General features: G+C 40.4%; 1 protein-coding gene across 4 annotated transcripts in view; it reads right to left on the bottom strand.

Annotated features, from left to right (window-relative positions):
- The window catches only part of diaph2 (diaphanous-related formin 2), a 601287-nt gene that overhangs the window by 428790 nt on the left and 149220 nt on the right, over nt 1-23277 (bottom strand). For all 4 annotated transcript variants that reach the window (XM_073058409.1, XM_073058412.1, XM_073058410.1 and 1 more), the window contains one exon: nt 3904-4043. In XM_073058409.1, coding sequence (XP_072914510.1) covers nt 3904-4043 — 140 coding nt within the window. The remainder of the gene's footprint in view (nt 1-3903; nt 4044-23277) is intronic.

Below are 23277 nucleotides of genomic sequence, written 5' to 3'. Positions count from 1 at the left end.
CTTCTCAACTTGACATAATTTCAGGATGAAGTAACAGAAAGCCAATGAGGAAATGGACTTCAAAAAGGCAATTGTCAAAGCACTTCAGGATGTTCTGAAGCCAAGGTATGCCATCAGAGGCCTCATTGGGTCTCCAAAGCAGAGACCTTCAAATTTTCCCTGTGTTTGTAGCTCACTGAAATTCAGACAACAGGCAAGGAGTCCAAAAAGATGAAATAAAGAAAGTCAGCTTGCAAGTGCTAAAAGTAATTAAGGTTAATGGAGTAATCTATATCGTAAATATACAGAGTTTAAGAAAGTTGCAATATAAAATTGCTGGATGTTGGTGAAATTGCATTTGGAATATTATGTACAGTACTTGTATTTCTAACATGAAGTGAGGATTGAAATTTCATAGAATAAGAGACAATCTTATTGAAACAGCATTCCGAAAGCGATTTATCATCTGCAAAGAGCATATTTCCTTGAGAGGGATTATATAGGTGGAATGAGCAGCCATTGCTACAGACTAACAGAGCTTAACAGGTGTTTGAACAATTAACGAGTAAAGGTGTAGGAGGAGAGCGCTAAAAGGAGGATAAAGAAAAAATCAGATCACTCATAATCCAGTTGAAAAGTACAATAGGCACAAAGGGCTAATTGGACTACACCTCTATTTCTTATGTTCTTACATCCATTCTTTTCCTCAAAGTAATTCAGAACCATTGCAAAAGAGATTAGTCTGAATCTAACACTTCATTCAAAGAAATCATCTTCAGTGGAACAGCACCAAACAATAATGCAGAAGGCTTCTCAGCCTAGTTTATATGCTCACCTCTGATGTGAGACTTCAGTCCATGACCTTGACCCACATGGCAGGAATGCTTCCTATCAGAATGACAGCTCACATTCAGAGTTAATTTTAAAATGTTCTGCTGGCAAATGCTTGCTTATGGCACATCAAACCTTTTCAAAATAAGAAGCTTTGATCAACCATTAATGGTCCATATGTGAAGAGCCATCATGCAACCAACTGAATTTTGGTTTGCATATTCTTTTGACAGGATGCAGGCATTGCTGACAAGTCCAGCTTTACAGCTCACTACCAAATGTTTTTGAAAAGTCACATTCTTGACCTGGTGCAGAAAATACTGCCAAATCCTGGCTATTGACTACCAGAACTTAAGACTCAAGGACTTATTTATTTCCAAATCCTGATTGTATGTGACTGTCCTTAACATTGAATCAGCATTTTTTTTTTCGTAATATGACATCAATAGTGCAAATAAAACTGAATACCGTGGACATCATTGGGAAAACCTTAGTGAGTACAATATCAATGTATTTAACCCATCCTCATAATATAATGCCTTAACACAAAGAGACCAAAGCATACTGCCCACAAAACACATTTTTCAATTCACTTTTAGGACTGGACAACACTAGCTAGGCACAATTTGTCATCCAACCCTAAATTGCCCTGGAAAACATGTTGGTGAGCCAATACCTTTATCTATTACAATCCTTCTGCCTAAGTGTATCTGATAGGGAACTCCAGGATTTAGCTACAGTGAAAATCAAGGACTGGTGATACATATTCAAGTCAGAATGCCGTGAGACCTGGAGGAAGCTCGCAGGTGACGGTACTCTATACACCTGCTTCCCTTGCCCTGCTTGGTTGTTAGGTTTACAAATCAGAAGGTCAAGTAACTGCGATCAATTACATATCGTGTGCTGTTGATAGAAGAAATTAGTCAAGCAGGCGGCTGTGCCAATGGCAAACTTCTTGAAAGTCGCTGTCTCTACACTCAACAAGCAATAGGGAAGAATTCCATCATGCTTCCTTATTGTAGATGACAGAAAGTGTCTGATACATTGGCAAATGAGCACTTGCCTCAGGATAGCCAGCTTCTGTCTGACCCTGTATTTTGAGCAACATGCACAAAATTCCAGATGAACTCACCAGTCAAGCAGCATCTATGGAGGGGAGTAAACAGTCCCGTATCAGGCCAAGGCCCTTCATCAGGCTTGGAAAGGAAGAGGGCAGGGAAGGAGTACAAGCTGGCTGGAGTACAGAGCGCAGGTGAGGAAATGGTGGGTGAGGGAGGGGTGATGAATTAAGAAGCTGGGAAGTGATAGGTGGTGGAGATAAGGGCTAAAGAAGGAATCCAATAAGAGAAGACAGAGGACACGGAAGGAAAGGAAGGAGCACTGGCGCCAGAGGGAGTTGATAGGCAGGTGAAGAAAAGGGGTAAGAGGGAACCAGAAAGGGGAATGGAAAAAGAGAGAAAGGAGAGGGAGGAGAAATTACCAAAAGTTAGAGAAATCAATGTTCATGCCATCAGATTGGAGGTCACCCAGTCACAATATGAGGCTGCATGGTAGCGTAGCAGTTAACACATTACTTTACAGCGCCAACGTTCACTGATTGGGGTTCAATTCCCACCACTGCCCGTAAGGAGCTTGTAAATTCTCCTGGTGACCACGTGGATTTCCTCCAGGTGCTCCAGTAGTTTTCCACATTCTAAAGATGTGCACATAGGGTTAGTGAGCTGTGGGCATGCTATGTTGGAGCTGGAAGTGTGGTGTTGGTTGTGGGCTGCCCAGCACAATTCTTGCTGATTTGATATGACACAAACGACGCATTTCACTGTATGTTCCTGTTTACCAGATTTAATAGCAAACTTCACAACTGATTTTCCACACACTTAGATGTCATTTTCTGCACATTAATTGCAACATCACTTTGTTATTTCTGGTGTATTCTCCAAAAATTCACTGTGTCCCAAGTGCAATTAGTTTAAAGATTTTTGTGAAAGCCAAACCATACTTCCCAATTCAAACCCCTTCTCTTCGATGTTCCAATCAGTGCCATCACTGAGCAAGATAACAACCAGATGCACAGACCTTAAATCTGATATTTAATATATGTAATTACTTAGTTTACCCTGGATCCTGACACAACCATAGAAGACTAAAGTATTTCAAATGAACTGAACTCTAAGCTCCAGATAACCATGGCTAGAATTACAAATTTGAATGTTAGAGAAAAGTTCAGTTTTTGCTGATCACTTGCACTAGCTTTCCACTACATACTAATTCAATGCTTTTCCTTTTCAAATTTCCACTCATGTTCCAGCCCACCAACAAATCTTTTTCAAGTATCCAAACCTGAACCTACAGTTTCTGTTCACTGCAGTTTAAATTAGTTTCAGAGTTGGTTTACTTGTAAACACCATTTTAGTTACTACTATTTATCTTCAATGTTTGTAATATCATTTTTATTTCCACCATCTCTCAATTTTCTAATGGTTTAAATTTGTCTGTGCAATCCCAAGTATTCATTTTGCAAAATACTTCCACTCTATTTATACCACAAAATTAAGTCAATTCCTTTAAAGTATGAACCTTTAAGTTCATAAAGGACTCTAAAGAATCCAGCACCTGCAAGTTCCTTACGAGTCCTTGACACCATTCATTCTTTGTCACCAAGTGAAAATTCCGGAATACCTCACCCAAATACATTACAGGATTATAAACATGCTGCAGAAGGCAGTTGTTTAAAGATACCAGCAAACCCACATCCCGTGGGGGGGGGGGGGGGGGGGGGGTGGGGGGAGACAAAATCAGACAATTATTTCTATGTACATCACATAAATAAAAACTTAAGTTCAAAAATGCCGCTTAAGTTTTTCATAAGCAGGTTGATCATATTGTAATTTTTCATGGCAGCAATTATAACTTTTCTATCTGCTGCTCCTTAGAGATGTTAAAAGTCAACAAAGCTCTTTTGCTACAAAATCTATTCCATGTAGTTGTTAATGGGCAGCTATACTGAGTCAGCTGTGTAATGCTTCCATGAATCTCTCAAGCTAGGCAGAGCATTGATTTAAATTTAACTCCAAACACAGAAGCTCTACTCACCTAACAGGATTGCTGGTCAAAGAAACTCTTAGTGATTCTAGGCAGTTAAGTAGCTTATCATCGGTAATTCCCGAACGTAATTCATGAACATATTCTTGGGATGACAGAGTACTTTCATGCTTGCTGTTCTTCAGTCCACCCTGTATTAAAAATTAGAAAACAATTGTTCACCAAGTACAGAAAATAGCTACAAAGAAAACAGTACATAACGTGTGTGTGTGTGTGTGTGTGTGTGTGTGTGTGTGTGTGTGTGTGTGTGTGTGTGTGTGTGTGTGTGTGTGTGTGTGTGTGTGTGTGTGTGTGTGTGTGTGTGTGTGTGTGTGTGTGTGTGTGTGTGTGTGTGTGTGTGTGTGTGTGTGTGTGTGTGTGTGTGTGTGTGTGTGTGTGTGTGTGTGTGTGTGTGTGTGTGTGTGTGTGTGTGTGTGTAAATCAGAGCTACCAAAGTGAGATCTGAAGGAGTAATTGTAGAATAAAAATATTAAATCCTTCACATACTCAGCAGGTCAGCATTATCTGCTTGAGCAAACCAGAGTTAAATTCCCAGATATTGTTGAAAATTCAATCATCTTAAGTGCTAACTGTTTCACTCTCTGATGCTCGCAGCATTTTGTTATTTCAGATTTGTAGCATCTGCTGTTTTTGCTTCACATTGAAGAGTAACCATGGATTACCGCAATACATTGCAAAATTATGGGTACTCAGAGCAGACTGAACTGTTGCTCCGAATTCAACCAGTCTAGCAGCAACTGCTGTTCAGTGCCCTTAGTATGAGGACTAATTCTCAACCTGAGGCATAGTACTGGATGGTGGATAGTTACTGGCAAGGCCAGAAACTGACTAACATGCTGAGCCCTGAAGTGTCTACAAGACCAAGCTGAACATGGCAGAGCAGACTAAGGACCTAAAAGGACAGAAGGCTAGCTTTTTCCTTGTACTTGCTTGCTCATTACCACCTCAAATGGTCCATAAAAGACAGTCACTATATAGAGCAAGAGCAAGAATAGTGTGATTAACAACAACCAATAAAAGCAGCCAGTGGGCCAGTGTAAGAGTGGGGAGCTGAGGCTTCAGTGTGAAGAGCCAAAGTGGCTGAGGTTCTGGGAATGAGAAGAGCTCTAAAATTAAAAGGTTTCAATGAGAAGGCTCAGTGAGTTGCCCTTAAGGCATTTGTTTAGCTTTATTACATTTTCACTTTAGTAATTCGTTTGTAATTATTTTCTAGTTAAAGTTAAGGTTGTTGAAAGTAAATTCATTGTCTGTGATGTATTGCGGCATGCGATGACGTCACACCCAGTTTTGCCGCGTCTTGTGGGTAAATAACAGTTTGGAGAAACGGGAAGGCGGGGGCTTGTGTATGCAGGATCAGCGCGAGAAAAGTTTCATTCTACGCACTAAGAAACATCATAGAAGCAACGCCGTAAGTTCATATGACAACTGATATGTTGAAGTAAAAACGTTAACGCTGATTCTGTTAAAAGTAATGACTGTTAATAAAGTTTATTTTCTTGTGCTATTGAAAGCGTTGCTGGATAGTTTGTGTTGAAGTATATTTAAAGTTGTTGATGGCGTAGGTAGATTCTGACTGTATGTTGTACTTTAATGTAATATAGTTTGTTGTAGTTTTACTTTTACAAGTATTTATGATGTAAATATGATGCCAAGATGGAAACAAATACTGTATATATTTTGTATTGTTTTATCAACAGTTTTCACCATACGTTAATGTGGAAGAGTGAACAGTAAACTGTTAATCTTACTGTGATCCTGTCTTCATTGACTTCGGTTTAACTCGGTGTTTAGTTATGAGTTTCTACACCTGCACAAGAACACTACACTCAGGTAAGAACAGGCAAGGTTTTATTTTGTTGTTAATCGTTAGTCCTTGATTCAATGTAAGTAGAATGCACCTCCTGCAAAATGTGTATAGTCTTGCAATCTCCCTGATGACTACATTGTGGGAAGTGCATCCAGCTGCAGCTCCTGGCAGACCAGATCAAGGAAATGGAGGTACAGAAGGATGTACTTGGGATTATCCAGGAGCTGAGATCATAGATGGGATTTTTACTGAGGTGGTCACCCAAGGTATAGGCTTAAGATAGACAGTTGGCCACTGGGAAAAGTAAGGGCAGTAGGCAGCCAGTGCAGTGCTCCCATGTGGCCATTTGTCTCATAAACAGGTGCATCTCCTTGGATAAAATTGAGGGGGATGTTCTGTCAGGGGCTAGTAGCAGTAGTCAGACATCAGGCACTGTAACTAGCTCAGAAGCCCAGAGGGAAAAAATAGTCAAACGGGGTAATAATTATCGGAGACTCAACAGTAAGGGGTCAGACAGGAGATTCTGTGGCTGCTGAAAGGATGCCAGGGTCAAAGGATGTGTCTGAATGAGTGCAGAAAATTCCTCAAATGGAAGGACAAACAGCTAGAGGTCACTGTGTACATTGGTACATACAGCACAGGCAAAAACAAGGAATGATGTCCAACAGAGAGTACAGAGTTAGGTAAGAAATTAAAATGCAGGAACGAGGGTAGCAAGCTCCTGATTACTTCCAGTGCCACATGCAAGTGAGTCCAGAAATAGGAAGGTTGGCCAGAAGAATGTACGGCTGAAGAACTAGAGCAGGGGAAGGATTCAGGTTTTTCAATCATTAGGATCTCTTCTGGAGTAGTGGTTACATATAGAAAAGCAGATTGCACTTAAACCAGAGGGGATCAATACCCTGGTGGGGAAACTTACTTCTGTCACCAGGAGAGCTTAAACTAGACTGGCAGGACAGGGTGTGGAACCCAAGAGAGCAAAGTCAATAAGACTGGGTTACGTGCAGAAAGCAAAGCATGTAGGCCTAGCAATCAGAATGGCTGTGTCTAAAGTAAATGGACAGATAAGGCTATGACTTTAGATTGCATCTATTTTAATGCACATAACTTTATAGGTAAAGTGGGAGAACTGAGGATGTGGATTGCCTGTAAGACTTGGGATATTGTGGCAATAACAGAAACATGGCTGAGGCAGAGCATGACTAGCACCTCAATGTTCTGAGATAACAATGCTTTAGATGTGAAAGAGCAAGAGGTAGGAGTGGAGGGGATTGCTGCCTTTTTGAGAAGGAGGGATCATCTACCAAGGCCAGAAAAATTATCCACTATTAAGTCTACCTGGAATCAATATTACATCATATGCTTTCATAAAATCTCCCCTCTGTCCTTTAAAGCAAACAATCACAGCCACTCCAATCTATCCTTCTAAAGTGTCATTCCCTCATCCCAAGGACTATTCTCAAAAACTTTTCCCCAAACGCTCAACAATGACTCCACCTTTTTCCTCATATTGAAGTGACCAATACAGGAGACAAAGTCAGAGAATTAATCAGCACAACAACTCCTCCATGTTCACTTGAGTTAGTCTCACTTGCCTGTGTTTGGACCATCTCCCTCTAACCTTTCCTATCCATGTACCTGTCTAAATGTCTTATGAATGTTATAACTACATTACTCAAACTGAGATCAAACTAGTTGTTTTTATATAAAGGTTCAGCATAACTTCTCTTATTTTATTCTCTTTCCCACTTGATAACCACTGAATTGTGCATTACTTTCAATGACAAAAATCGAATTCTGGATAAACTCAACAAATCAATTAGTCCTGCTGAAATGTCTCTGCCCGAAATGTCAACTGTGCTCCTTTCCATAGATGCTGCCTGGCCCTCTGAGTTCCTGCAGCACTTTTGTTTCTGTTACTTGGATTACCAGCATCTTCAGATTTTCTCTTGTTTATGATTAGATCAATTCGTATCTTCGGAGGCAAAACAAGAGATTTCAGGTCAATACCCAGAAATCGCTTCCTATCTCTTCCGATGATTTATGCAACCATACTCCCAGTTGCTTTTACTATAATCTCCTTTGCTTGATTCTGATTCTCATTTTTCTATCAAATGCCTAACTCAAAATTTCTCCATGTAAATCTACAGGTGCAAGATATCACTACCCTCTTCGCACTTTGCACTTCCTTCTGCCAATTTTTGTTACTCAGAAATTTAGAGATTATGACTTACATTCATAATACCTGGCAGAGCCACCAACAATTGGCCTGTGAATCATCACATTGCTGAGTAAAATTTGTCCAATTTTGATATTGTCAATTACAAACTAAAAATACTTACAAGAAAAAAAATTAAAATAAATGGTGATGTACACTATTCACCTATTCTGATGATGAGAAATGTTAATGTGTTTATTAATCATGTCTAGAGCTCCATTTATGACACAAATGAACAATGTTGGAGATGTGAAATGCTCAACTAAACCAAGTTTAAAGTAGTAAATGTTTTCCTGTATGTTAAATATGTTATAGGATTGAGAAAAATAAAATGTTACCTAGCATCAAATCTGACAAAACCAAAAACTACAGATCAATATAGATATTTAAAATATTTATGGAATTCCAGAAGTAAATTATTTCTGCAAAAAAAGTTGAAGGATTAATGTTGCGATGAATAAACAATTTCAGCAGGATATGCAAAAATATACTAATATTTTGCATGTCTATTATATACAATTAAACATAGAAATCTACAGCACATTACAGGCCTTTTGGCCCACAATATTGTGCCAACCATGCAACCTATACTAGAAACCTCCTAGAATTACCCTAGCGCATAGCTGTCTATTTTTCTAAGCTCTGTGTACCTATCTAAGAGGCTCTTAAAAGACTATTATTTATGCTTCCACCACCGCCACCTACACTGCATTCCACCCAGCCACCGCTCTCCATGTGAAAAACTTATCCCTGACATCCCCTTGGTACCTATTTCCAAGCACCTTTAAACTATGCCCCCTCATGTTAGTCATTTCAGCCCTGGGAAAATGCCTCTGGCATCCACACGATCAATGTCCCTCATCATCTTATACACTTCTATCAGGTCACCTCTCATCCTCCATCGCTCCAAGGAGAAAAGGCCAAGTTCACTCAACTGATTCTCATAAGGTACGCCCTCCAAATCAGGCAACATCCTTGTAAATATCCTTAGTCCTCTCTCTATAGTATCCACATCCTTCCTGTAGTGAGGTGACCAGAAATGAACACAGTACTCCAAGGGGGGTCTATCTAAGGTCTGACATAGCTGTAACATTACCTCATGGTTTTTGAACTTAATCCCACCATTGATGAATACCAACACACCATACACCTTCTTAACAACACTCAACCTGTGCAGCAGCTTTGAGTGTCCTATGGACACAGACCCCAAGATCTCTCAGATCCTCCACACTGCCAAGAGCCTTAACATTATTATATTCTGCCATCATATTTGACCTACCAAAAAGAATCCACTCACACTTATTTGGGTTGAACTCCATCTGCCATTTCTCAGCCCAATTTTGCATCCTACTGATGTTCTGCTGTAACCTCTGACAACCCGCCACACTATCCACAACACCCCCAACCTTTGTGTCATCAGCAAACTTAGTAACGCACCCTTCTACTTCTTCATTCACGTCATTTATAAAAATCACAATGAGGAGAGGTCCCAGAACAGTTCCCTACGGAACACCACTGGTCACCGACCTCCATGCAGAATATGATCTACAACCACCCTTTGCCTTCTGTGGGCAAGCCAATCCTGGATCCACAGAGCGAGGTCTCCTTGGATCTCATGCCTCCTTACTTTCTGAAGGAGCCTTGTATAGGGAACCTTATCAAATGCCTTACTGAAATCCATATACACTACATCCACTGCTCTACCTTCTCAACGTGTTTTGTTATTTCCTCAAAGAATCCAATCAGCCTCGTAAGGCACTGCCTGCCCTTGACAAATCCATGCTGACTATCCCTAATCAGATCACGTCTCTCCAAATGCTCATATATCCTGCCTCTCAGGATCTTCAGCAACTTGCCCATCACTGAAGTCAGACTCGCTGGTGTAATATTTAACTGGGTTATCTCTACTCCCTTTCTTGAATAAAGTAACAACATTTGCAACCCTCCAATCCTCCGGTACTTCACCCTATTGGTGACGCAAAGATCATCGCAAGAGACTCAGCAATCTCCTCCCTCACTTCCCACAATAGCCTGGGGTATATCTCATCGAGTCCTGGTGACATATCTAACTTAATGCTTTTCAAAAGCTCCAACACATCCTCTTTCTTAATGTCTATATGCTCAAGCATTTTATTCCACGGTAAGTCATCTCCACAATTGCCAAGGTCTTTCTCCCTGGTGAATACTGAAGCAAAGTATTAAGTACCCCTGCTACCACCTCTGACTTCATACACACGTTTCCACTATCACACCTGATTGGTCCTATTCTCATACAGATCATCCTCTTGCTCTTTACAAACTTGTAAAATGCATTAAGGTTTTCCTTAATCTTGTTCACCAAGGCCTTCTCATGGCCCTTTCAGGCTCTTCTAATTCTATTCTTAAGCTCCTTCTTAGCAACCTCGTAATTTTCTAGAGCTCTAACAGTACAGGTGGTCCCCATTTTTAGGATGTTCACTTTATGACACCTTGCTGTTACGAAAGACCTACATTAGTTACCTGTTTACACTAACAGAAGGTGTTTTCACTGTTACAAAAAAAGGTAGCATGCACCCTGAGCAGACAAGCTCCTACCCCGGAACTGCATTCTAGCCGCCATTGCTTAAACATGTACCTATGAGCATCTGTGCTTTATGTCGATTTATTTTGGGCATCTGTTAGCAAGATGAGTTCTAAGGTATTGGAAATGCCTAAAAGAGCTCGTAAGGGTGTTACACTTAGCATAAAACTAGACATAATTAAGCGTTTTGATCGTGGTGAACGAAGTAAGGATATAGTGAGTTTGGCTAAGGAGGCTGGGTTTGTGGAAGTTGACGAAGCTGATGTTGGAGATGATGTTTTGGCATCCCATGACCAATAACTGACAGATGAAGAGCTGATGCAACTGCAAGAGAAAAGGATAACAATCGAAATTGAATGCAGTAGCGAATGGCCCGAAAGTGAAGTTGTCCAGGAACTGAACGTGAAGCAATTGCTTGAGATTTTCACTGCAATTAACAACGCTGCAATGATTGTAGAAAAGTATGACTTTAATTTTGAAAGAGTACGTAAGTTTAGGGCAGGTTTGCAGGATGTTTTGAGTGCTTACAAAGAACTGTATGATAGAAAAATGTGCGAGGCTAAGCAGTCAAGCATACTGTCGTTTTTCAAGCCTTCCACATCAGCCACAGCAGACAACGAACCTCGACCTTTGACATCGAGGCAGGCAGACATAGAAGACGTTAGTGACCTGCCTGCCCTGATGGAAACAGACGACGATGGGATGACAGCCCAGTCTCCTGTACCTCCCACAATCACAACCTCTGACGACTCAGCCTAACACACCATCACTGTGCACGCTGTCTTCCCAATTCCTATAAGTGAAACTACACTGTACATACATTATTTCTACTTTATATAGGCTGTGTATTTTTATGTATTATTTGGTATGATTTAGCAGCTTCACAACTTAAAAGTTACTGGAGGGAGTGCTTCCGCTGAGACTGCTTCTGCTACATAGTGAGATTTTTGCTACGCTACACAGTGCTGCAATGATTGCACAGGAGTATTTCTACTTTATATAGGCTGTGTATTTATCATATTATTCCTGCTTTTACTATATGTTACTGTTATTTTAGGTTTTATGTGCTATTTGGCATGGTTTTATAGGTTATTTTTTGGGTCTGCGAACGCTCACAAATTTTTCCCATATTAATAAATGTTAATTGTTTATTCACCTTATGACATTCTGGCTTACGAACCGTTTCATAGGAACGCTCTAACTTTGGCTAGCGCGGGAAACCTGTACCTAGTTTCTTGAAACTTCAAGCTTTTCTTTTCTTCTTAACTGGATTTTCTACATCCTTTGTACACCATGGTTCTTCTACCCTACCATCCTTCCTCTGCCTCAATGAAACATACCTATGCAGAACTCCATGCAAATGTTCCCACGTTCCAGTCACGCAGCCCTGAGAACATCTGCTCCCAAGTTCCTGCCTAATAGCATATTTCCTCCCTTCCCTGATTAAATGTTTTCCCAAATTGTCTACTCCTATTCCTCTCTAACACTATGGTGAAGGAGATAGAGTTGTGATCACCACCTCCAAAATGCTCTCCCACCGAGCGATCTGACACCTAACCAGGTTCATTTCCCAATACCAGATCAAGTACAGCCTCTCCTCTAGTTGGCTTATCTACATATTTTGTCAGGAAACCTTCCTTAACACCCCTAACAAATTCCACCCCATCTAAACCTCTTGCACAAAGGAGATGCCAATCAATATTAGCAAAGTTAAAATCTCCCATCACAACAATGATATTGTTTGAATTTTAATAGTGTAATTAGAACTCAATTTATTTAGTGTATTCATTTCTGAAGCAGTCCAAATTAATGCACTTTTGATTAATTCAATTATTAAGCAGTCAGTGAGCTATTTTTATATTAATTTTAGAACTCTTTTGGGCAAAGTCAAGGAAACCGTTCAACCATTTCCCAGAAATATGGTACTATTCTTCCACATATTTAAGTTATTTACATTTGAGCACTCAAAGCACTTAATTACAACAATTCAGTTTGCACGAGTAGTTTACAATTAAGCTAATTATATATAAACACTGGCAGAATCAATTTGAGCTTTGCATATTGAAGAGCAAGTGGTTAGAAAGACAAGGAAACAAGACAGCAGTTAGGATCCAGAGAACACAGTAGATAGGGATGAGTGTAAAAGTTAGGAGAGAAAATAGAGATGGAAAGATACAGCCTCTCCAACAGTAAGCCTCATGTGTTGCCTCCTCGCTGGTGACACACAGCAAATGAACTCCTTTCAGACTCAGGCTGAACTAGAGAGACCAGGGAGGAAGGAGGTCCAGCCCCTACACACAAAGCACATCAGCCCAACGGTGTGTGGACATACATTGGTGCTCATGAACCAGATCCGCAGCTAGGGATAAGTAGTCCCACTGCCTTGAGGGCAGCCTTGGGAGGGACAAAATATAGAAGTGCACCTGGACAGAAAATCTTGAGTGGAGACCCTAAGGCAGCCGGACATCACTGAACAGCTCCTGTAGTCGTTGGCACCAAAAGTATTATTTCCCTTTCCTTTGGGCTACACTGGTGAAGCCGGGGGGGGGGGGGGGGGGGATCTTGATGACTGGACATCCCAGGATCTCCATAACTTGTGCCTTGGAGATGTCATTCCAGGACCACTATCTATCGTCCTTAGAGACAAGCAGATACCATCATCATCATCTGACAGAGTTGGCAGTTTTAATTCCCCAGGGAAGAAATGCAAAATACTGATAGCATAACACATGAAGGTGAGAGGGGGAAATGTTTCAAAGAGATTTACAGGGCAGGTCTTTTATTCCCACCCACAAAAAGCACCAGGCACCTGGATCATGCTGCCAGTGGAGGTGATATAAGCAGATAAAATAGCAAAGCTGAAGTAGCATTCAGACAAGAACATGTACAAGGAAGGAATGGCAGGATAAAGACCACAAGGAGGCAGATAGGATTAGCTTAATTTGGCATCATAATTGGCACAGACAGTGTGAACTGAAGAGCATGATCCTGTGCTGTACCACTCTAAGTTCTTTGAAAGCAGTGAAAAGGCTGAATAGAACAAAACAAGAATTATTAAGAAAAAGGAAGAAAACAGAGAGAAGTGAAAATGGTTGGAGATGAAAATGAAAAAGGCAGGAAGCTGATAAAGATCACAATACCAGAATGTAGATGGCACAATTGCAATTTGTAGTGTTCTATTATTCACTTGTCCCAAATATCATAGAGCTCAAAAACTCCCAATTGAGCAAACAGATAAAAAGATTATTCCTTTTGCACACCAAGAGTTAACCAAAAGCCAAAATCAACAAATGTTAATTTGCATTTGCTTGTTAGATTAAAGATTTTATTTGATCAATTCAAGGATGATACTAATCAAAATAGGACAACAGATCTCCAAGCCACACAATAACTTACAAAATTAGAGACAAAACAGAAAAAAATTTATTATGGGCAATATGCTATTTGCTCAATGTAAATGACTACATACAAAATTCCTAAAAAGGCTAAGTTCTTAGTTAATGGTAATCATTATCAAAAGGCAGAAGACTTTCAATGATCGAATGCTTAATTTTCTTTCATAAATTACAGTAGTGTTAATCCACACAAGATAGAAGGGCTCAACAGTATCACTAAATCAGTAAACTTCAAACTTTAAATATAGGAAATACTTCAAATGCTATTGTTCTAACATCCTATTTTGGGAGTCATTTTGTAATGATTTTCCCACAGAATAAATAGCAATCGATTAACTTGCTGTAATTTCTATAAATTAACTAAATCCAAATGGCTCTATTCAGTACACTGCAAACATACGATCAATTAGGCACTCAAAGGCCAAGAAAAGGAAAGTATAAGCAGAGCAACCGATAACAACATCTGCATAAAGTGCAACAAGCTGCAGCTCCTTGGAGACTGTGTCAAGGAACTCCAGTTGCAGATGAGTAACCTTTAGCTCATACAGGAGAATGAGGAGATAACAGATAGGAGCAACAGGGAGGTAGTAACCCCTAAGGTACCCAAATAACTGTCAGGACAGGAAAAACGAAGAGGCAGTCAGTGCAGAGTAACCCTGTAGCCATTCACTTCAATATACAAGTAAACTGCTTTGGATACTGTTGGGGTGGAGTTTCCTACTGGGAGGAACTTGCAGTGACTGGGTTTCTGGCACGGAGTCTGGCTGTGTGGATCAGAAGGAAAGGGAGAAGTAGAGTACAATAATGAAAGGGAATTCTATAGTTAGAGAAGCAAACATGTGGTTTCTGTGGATGTGAAAGAGACACCCAGATGGTATTTTGCCTCATGTGCCAGGTCAGAAATGTCTCAGATCAGGTCCACAGCATTCTGGGAGGGTGACCAGAGGGCACAGACTGAATAGAGGGACATCTATTTAGAATACAGATAAAGAGAAATTTCTTTAGCTAGACGGTGGTGAATCTATGGAAATCCTTGCCACAGATGGCTGTGGAGTCCAAATCATTGGGTGTATTTAAAAGGCCAAGGTTGATAGATTCTTAATTATTCAGGGTATCAAAGGTTACAGGGAAAAGGCAGGACAACGGGGTTGAGAGGGCTACAGGTTTAGCACAGAATTGTGGGCCGAAGGGCCTGTATTATGCTGTAGGTTCTCTATGTTTCTAAATCAGCCATGATGGAATAGCGGGGCAGACTAGATGGACAGAATAATCTAATTCTATTCCTATCTTATGGTCTTATACAAGTGGCATTATAAATTTTGCACATGTGAACTTGCCAAAACAGTAGACAGCACTGAAAATAACAAACTTCAGAATCATCGGCAAAAAAAATGGCAGATGCATTTCAAGTTGAAGAACTAAGTGGTGATAAATTTTAAGAATATTAAAAAAATATCTTAAGTGAAAGAATTTTGCTAAAGAGCAGAAATCTTGGTGTTCATGTGCACAAGTCCTTGAAAGAAACAAATCAATCTGAATAACACAAGCGATTCTGAAGATGCTGGAACACAAAATGCTGGAGGAACTCAGCAGGTGAGACAGCATCTAAGAAGAGGAATAAACAGACAATGTTTCAGGCCAAGACCATTCATCAGGACTAGAAAGGAAGGGCGAAGAAGCCAGAATTAGATGGTTGGGGATGGGGAGGGGAAGGACTATAAGGTGGCAGTTGCTAAGTGATGCCAGGTGAGGGGAAAGGTGGGGTGGTGGAGGTGAGAGTATGAAGTGAGAAGCTGGGAGGTGTTAGGTGGAAAAGATAAAGGGTTGAACAAGGATGAACCTGACAGGGGAGGAGAGTGGATCCTGGGTGAAAGGGGAAGAGGGGGAACCAGGGGAAGATCAGTGGGTGATTTGAAGAGAAGGGATAAGAGAGGAGTCAGAATACGGAATTGAAGAAGAGAGAAAAGGGAGTGGGGAGAAATTAACCAAAGTTAGAGAAATCAATGATCATGCTATCAGGTTGGAAGGTACCCAGACAGAATGAGGTGTTGCTCCCTGACAGTGGCCCCATAATAGTGGTAGAGGTGGCCGTGGACTGACATGTCAGAATAGGAAAAGCAAGTAGAATTAAAATGGTTGGCTACCAGGAAATGCCACCTGTTCTGGGGGACAGAGCAAAGTCTCACTAATATAGAGGAGGCCACACTAGGAACATCAGATACAGTGGATGACCCCAGAGGATTTGTAGGTGAAGTGGTGCTTCACCTCGAAGGACTGTTTGCAGCACTGAATGGTGGTCAAAATGGTAAATAGGCAGGTGTAGCACTTTTCACACTTGCAGGGAGGGAGCTAGCAGGGAGAGTTGCATGTCTAAGGAAGTCACTGAGAGTACAACCCCTGCAGAAAGTAGAGTGTGGGGAGGAAGAAAAGAAGTGCTTAATGGTAGTATCCCACGGAAGATGGCAGATAATGCAAGTAATGATGAGCTAGATGCAGAGAATCGTGGAGTGATAGGCAAGGACAAGGGGAACTCTAACTTCGTAATGGTGATGAGAAAATGGGGTGAAGGTAGATTTCCAGAAAATAGAGATGTGGGTGAGTGCAACATCAGTGGTTGAGTTAGGGAAGCCCATTCTTTAAAGTAGTAGGACATCTCAGATCTCTGGAATAGAAAGTTTCATCCTGAGAATGGATACAGTGGAGTCAAAGGAACTGAGAAAACGGAACAGCATTTTTACAGCACAGGAATAGGGATAGTCAAGATAGCTGTGAGAGTCAGTAAGCTTATAAAAGACCATCTGTTCCCAAAGATAGAGACAAAGAGCTCAAGAGAGAAGAAAGGTGTTAGAGATAGACAAAGTAAATTTGAGGGTTGGGTAAAAGTTGGAGGAAAATTGGATGAAATTGACAAGCTCAGAAAGCAGCACCAATGCAGTCACTGAATAAGCACAGAAAGGGTTATGGAGTCTTACCAGTGTAAGCTTGAAATATAGACTGTTCAGCTCACCACTCTGAGGTTTACCTGCCTCTGTACTCGACTGACTCTACAGCTATGGCCTACAACCACTGGCATTCACCTCAGCCCTGAACTGGCTCTGTGGCTACAGGCTGCAGCCAAGCAGCTCCTGGACCAGCTGCAACACTGAACTAGCTCCATGGCTATGGACTCATTTTCAGGGACTCTGCAGCAAGTGGAAAGTAAGGTGCAAGGCCAAAACAAGGTACATTGTGAGGTCAACAGTCCATCTTATGGAACCATTTGTTGAGAGCAGATTGATAAATGGAGAAATTGAAGATCATTAAATAGATGTTGAAGGTGAAATGATATAAACCAGGATCTTAACTGGAAGAAGGAATAGAATGAGATAAGAATATGAAATTAAAGTGAATAGCTGCTGGAGATTATTTCCATACATGAAGGTTACACAAAGCAATTAGGAAGATTCGTGAAATGAGAAGCCCAGACAAGTGTGCATGAACAGAAGACAAATATTAAGAAACTTTGGTTTATTTCAGAGTTAATGTCAAAAAGGTCCGACAAGTTGTCCAGTCTTGGGAAAAGTGTTAGTACAAAGACATGTCCTTTCACAATAAACTAATTGCCCTTCTTCAAAGCTGGATGTCATGCATATATTACATACATAATCACCAAGTCAAGGATTCAGCCTCTGAACACCTTGATAATGGTATGTTGGATAAAATTCAAAGTAGCTGAACAGAAACACTGACTATGCTAGTGCAGACTAAAATGTAATAAGAAAACAAAGATTCAGAGATAAAGAACTGTTTAAATTAATTTTTCAAGGTGTGGCATCACTAGCAAAAGTAGACATTTATTGCACATCCCAAAATGCCTTTAATAAGTTGGTGATGAACCAGCTTGTTGAACTACAGCAGCTCCTCTTCTTACAATATTCATAAAATGTGACTGGGAAGATTCAAAATATTGAGGACAATACAGTACGTGGTCTGGATGTATATTGGAAAATGGTGCTGTCCCCACATGCCACCAACTGAGCACAATAAACTGCAGAGTTGTGCACACAGCTCAGCACATTACAGAAACCAGCCTCCCCTCCATAGACTCTGTCTATACTTCTCACAGACTCAGTAAAACAGCGAGTATAATCAAAGAAACTCACACAAAATGCTGGTGGAACTCAGCAGGCCAGACAGCATCTATGGAAAAGTGTATAGTCGACGTTTCAGGCTGAGACCTTTAAGCAGGATTGGTGAACTGAACTCTCCAGGCCTGCTGAAAGGTCTTAGCCCAAAACATCGATCATACTCTTTTTCCATAGATGCTGCCTAGCCTGCTGCGTTCCTCTAGCATTTTGTGTGTTGCTTGGATTTCCAGCATCTGCAAATTTTCTTTTGTTTGTGAGCATAATCGAAGACCCCACCCACCCTGAACATTCTCACTTCTTTACTCCCTCCATTGGGCAAAACATTCAAAAGCTTGGAAGTACAACCAGTCTCAAGGATAGCTTCTACCCTACTGCTGTAGGACTACTGAATCACTCCTGATACAGTAAGATGAACTCTTTCCTCACAACCTACTTTGTTATGGCCTTGTACCTTATTCTCTACACTTTCTCGATAACTGCAACACTTCATTCTGCATTATTAATATCCCTTGTACCACCTTAATGCATTAATATGAAGTAATGATCTATATGTATGCAAAATAAATTTTTCCACTGTACCTTGCTACATATGTTAATAATAAACCAATTTACCCTTACCCTACTTAGAGTCTTCTTCACCCACCAGCTACTTGATTGCTCATCACAATTCCTGACTTGGTATGATATGATCCCAGAACTTCGATTTGATCCATCAGTTCTAGGACTGTTCAGATCTATCTTTTTCATGTTGTTTTTGATACTCAACATTTGTTAGTTATTGCTAAAAATTAACAGACATTAAAACAACATGCATGAACATTAAAGAATTATCTCTAAATACTGCTGAAGTATCATACAGCAATTTCTTGATGGGAGAATAAAAATTGAATCTGGATGGTCCAAAAACAACTTGTTTGGGTTGTGTGAGGGGAGGGAAAGGGTGTTTGTAGTGCTTGACAGAAGAAATGGTAACAAAAAAGGGTATAACTCAATAATATATTAACAATGCAGTTGTACCCATGACAAAAGGGGAAAATGGCTTTCCATTTGATTAGTCCCTCCATTCAGTAATTTTTGGCACAACCACAAAAGTAAATGCCATTGACAGCCACAAAGGAGTTCTGGAGCCATCTGTCGCACCTACCCACTGAAGGAATTATGCATGAAGGCGTGCAACTCTGACTAAAGAAAATTGAAGATTGGGTAATAAATAATGTAAAGCACTGGGACAGGATAAAATACATATCAAAATATTTCCATTCAGTAGTTAAAGATGCACAAGGTAAAATTGTTTTGATTTTTAAATAAACTGAGTATAGGTTACAAACTACAACAATTAAAGTTATTCACAAATTAAGCCAAATGCTGTGATACATAAAGATACCTGATACACCAATACGCTTTGCAATGTCTTTTCTAAATAAGAATATGAATTGGTCAAACTTTAAAACTTCTCCTGTTAACATACTACAATGATATTTTTTGTGAGATTTCAACTGCAGACTAATTCAGCACCACCCAGTGACAGCATACGCAACTCAGTCAAGATTAAGCGGAGTCACACTCCTTTCCTGAACTACATACCAATAAAATTATTCCTGCTGCAATGCATAATTGAAAACTGTCATGCAAAAAAAATCATTACACTGAGATGTTACCTACTTTTTTATGTGGATCCAAGAGATTCCAGTTATTTTCAAAGCAAGAAGATTTGCTGACTGTTAAACTTTACCCAACATTCATTAGATTCCTATTATCTAGTCATTTATCCTTATAGCTGTTTCTGACATCTGAGAAGGTGTTGCAACCCAGAGAACGTAAACATCACCAGTTTCTCTGCAAAACCTTTTAGGAAATTATGAAAAGAGAGAGATGCTCCAAAGCCACTTCAATTCAGTGGGGGGTGAACAAGGCAAACAGCGAATGTATTTGTGGGGGTGGGAGGATGGAGTGGGAATACTAGTGGACAAATGTTTGCGTCACCCTAGTTTTCCTAAGAGCTACAAAACAGCCATGCAGGATAATGAACAATTCATTTCAATCAAATTTCAATAGCTGACCTTAACATTCAGTTATAAGGTTACTGAGGTTTCTGACTGAGCCTTTGGAGTATATTAAGCTGGCCTTCCTCACTTCCCAAGTCTTCCTCTCAATTAAATCAGAACAAAAAACCAGCAAGCTATGCTCAGCCACTGTTTATATCAATGTACTTGGTCTCCAATGAAGAAAACATGATTACTGGTAGAAGTTTACTAATATAATTTCTGCAGGGATTGTTCTAAAGTGTATCTCATGATTTTAGAACTGTATTGCTTTCTACCTACTTAGCTATGCTCTGAAAGGCACATTTGGAGGGATTATTTTCTGCTTGAAAAAGAGATAACCAATTGTGTTAAATTATGAACCCATTTTTACATAGACTTACATTATATATACAATAAAATTATAAATACATAATTTCTGTTGCACAACTTTCAATTGAACTGAACAGCTAGAACTGCTTCCATTGCATCTTGACTAATTCTTCCAATAAGTTCTTAATATACACAAAATATACATACATTTTATTAAATGAAAGGTTGATACTGCATCTCAATCACCTTGGAATCTTGGAAGACCGTCTGATTTGGGAGTCAGGTAAATAAGCAATGTGGCTTGCACATCCAGCAGACCAAATGGTAAATAGTGCATGGCTCAGAAGAGCTCACCGCTGCCTGGTAGATCACAGGATGTGTGAGGAAACAGAGGCATTCAGTGGAAACCCACTCAGTTATGGAGAGATTTTACAAACTCCATACAGACGCAAATAGGGATCAAGATAAAACCTGGCTCTCTGCTGCTGTGAAGTAGCTTATGTAATTGCAGCACCATGATCTTTACCATCATCTTGATTGAGAGGTAGCTCCCAGGACACATGAAGAAATTCACTCTTTCCAAAATCTTGTCATGGACCTTTATCCTATTACATAGCAGCAGCAGTTGAGTATAAGATATTTCCTTTTCAGATGTTACATAAAGCCCATGTTGATTATCAACCAAAAATGAAATCTTCGCCTCCAAATGGTTTATCCAAAGATGTCATCTGCATTGTGTAGTTTAATGATTGAATTTGGGTTGACCTTAGTTTGAGTGGACAATGGTGACAGAGACTGAACCGCTTCCAATTTGTCCTGTACAGTAGCTACACTCCAGTGAGTAGCCTGATGGAGGCCAGGTGCATCATGTTATAACAATGACTGAGCCTTGCGTGACACCAATCTAAACTGAGGTTCTGTCTGTTGTGTGCCCATAGCAGGACCACTACGAACCAATCATCAATGACAGGGTACAAGGTTAACAAAGGCCATATAGAATGATAGATACTGCACCCTGCATTTTCTTTGGAGTGGAACTGCAATGATGATGAACATTGTAACTCAAGTTAAATGAAATTCACACAAGTCGTCTACTGGGAGGTTGGCAGTGTTGTGGATAGTGTAGAAGTAGGTTGCAATGGTTCAATTCTCCATACTACAGTACCTGAAGAGATGACCGATTGTGCTGCAGGAGAGGGAATTCAAAAGCAGCATTCTGCGCACCAGAGTTCCCAAGACGATGTTGGATTGTGCAGAATAAGGCACTTGACAAGGGCCAATAAAAAAGTTAGGTGAGAGCAGTCATTGTGGCAGTGGGTCAGTGTTAAAGTGAAGAGCTCAGGCTTTGGCTTATTTAGGTTTCAGTGAGGAGAAGCAAAGATTGTACATAGATATTTTTCATTTAATTTTTCTTTCTTATTACACAGTTAATGCAGTGTTGATGCCAGGCAGAATAGTGGAATGCTCGCCTTGCGGGATGTGGGAAGGCAGAGAGACCTCCAGTTTCCCTGCAATTACGCCTGCAAATGTATCCAGCTGCAGCTTCTTTCAGACTGCGTAAAGGAACTGGCGCTGGAACTTCATGAACTCCAGATCATTTAGGAGGAGAGGAGTTGCTTGACAGGACATACACAGAGGTAGTTACACCCAAGGTGCAGGACACAGGCGACCATCAAGAGGGAGAAAGGGGACAGGCAGGCAGTGCACCATATCCCTGTGGTTATCCCCCTCAACAACAGGTATACTGCTTTGGATACTGTTTGGGGGAGGGGAATGACTTGGCAGAGGAAACTAAAACAGTCATGTCTCTGGCAGCGAATGTGGCTCTGTGGCTCAGAAAGGGAGCAGGGAGAAGAGGAGTGCAGTAGTGATTGGGGACTGGATAGTTAGAGCAGCAGAGAAGCAAGTCTGTGGACGTGACAGAGACACCGGCTGGTATGCTGCACCCCTGTGCCAGGGTGAGGGATGTCTCGGATTGGGTCCACAGCATTTTAAAAGGGACAGAGTAAGCAGCTCAAAGTTGTAGCACTAACAAAATAAGTAGGGAAATGGAGGAGGCCCTAATCTCTGGATCACTGGAATCTCTTCTGGGGAAAGTATGACCTGTACAAAAAGGACAGGTTACAATTTTGTTCTACTATGAATGCCTGCAAGAAAATGAATCCCAGGGTAGTACAAGATGACAAATACATATTTTGATAATAAATTTGCTTTGAGCATTGAGAAAGTCAGCACATTATCATGGCCCAAAGCGGCTGTACTATTCTACGTTCTAAGACTGCACTTGCAAGATCGAGAAATCATTCTGCTCAACTGCAGCGTGATGAGCCAGTAAAATTGATCCTTTTGATCCAGACTACTTAGAGGCTTGTGAAGATCAGACAATGACTCCAGTTAAGTAAAATCTAACTCAAGGTTTTCACGAGATGCTTTCTGTCATGTATTTATTTACTCAAGGTGATTCAAATCCTCTATTTCCATCTATAATTATAAATATTATACATCCTCATGCCCAATGCAAGCTTGTTCAACATACCCAGGAATTAGTATGAAACATTAGCAATGAATGCCATTTGGAAGGGATGATGGGAAGGATTCTATGATCATTGCCAAATAACTAACTGCAGGAGGGGCAGCTTCACCAGTAGTACTAGAAGCCTTTCAAATGGGCAAGGGAAAACTATAGTATTGGTCATAAAAGAGAAATTGATCAGAAGGAATGGTACTGTAGCCACGTCCACACATATGCAAGACCTTGCTGGTGTTGAGGAACATCTTTTGGCCAGAATGGGAAGAAACAGTTGACAGAGTGGAACCATATCTTCTAAGGACAGCAGTAAGAGAATACACAAGAGCTTGCAGCCAATAATACAGAACCATAAGGTTAATAAATGAGTGATTATT

This window comes from Hemitrygon akajei, chromosome 10 (assembly GCF_048418815.1).
Source record: "Hemitrygon akajei chromosome 10, sHemAka1.3, whole genome shotgun sequence".
Classification (NCBI taxonomy): Eukaryota; Metazoa; Chordata; class Chondrichthyes; order Myliobatiformes; family Dasyatidae; genus Hemitrygon; species Hemitrygon akajei.
This window is presented reverse-complemented; position numbering and strand designations above follow the sequence as displayed.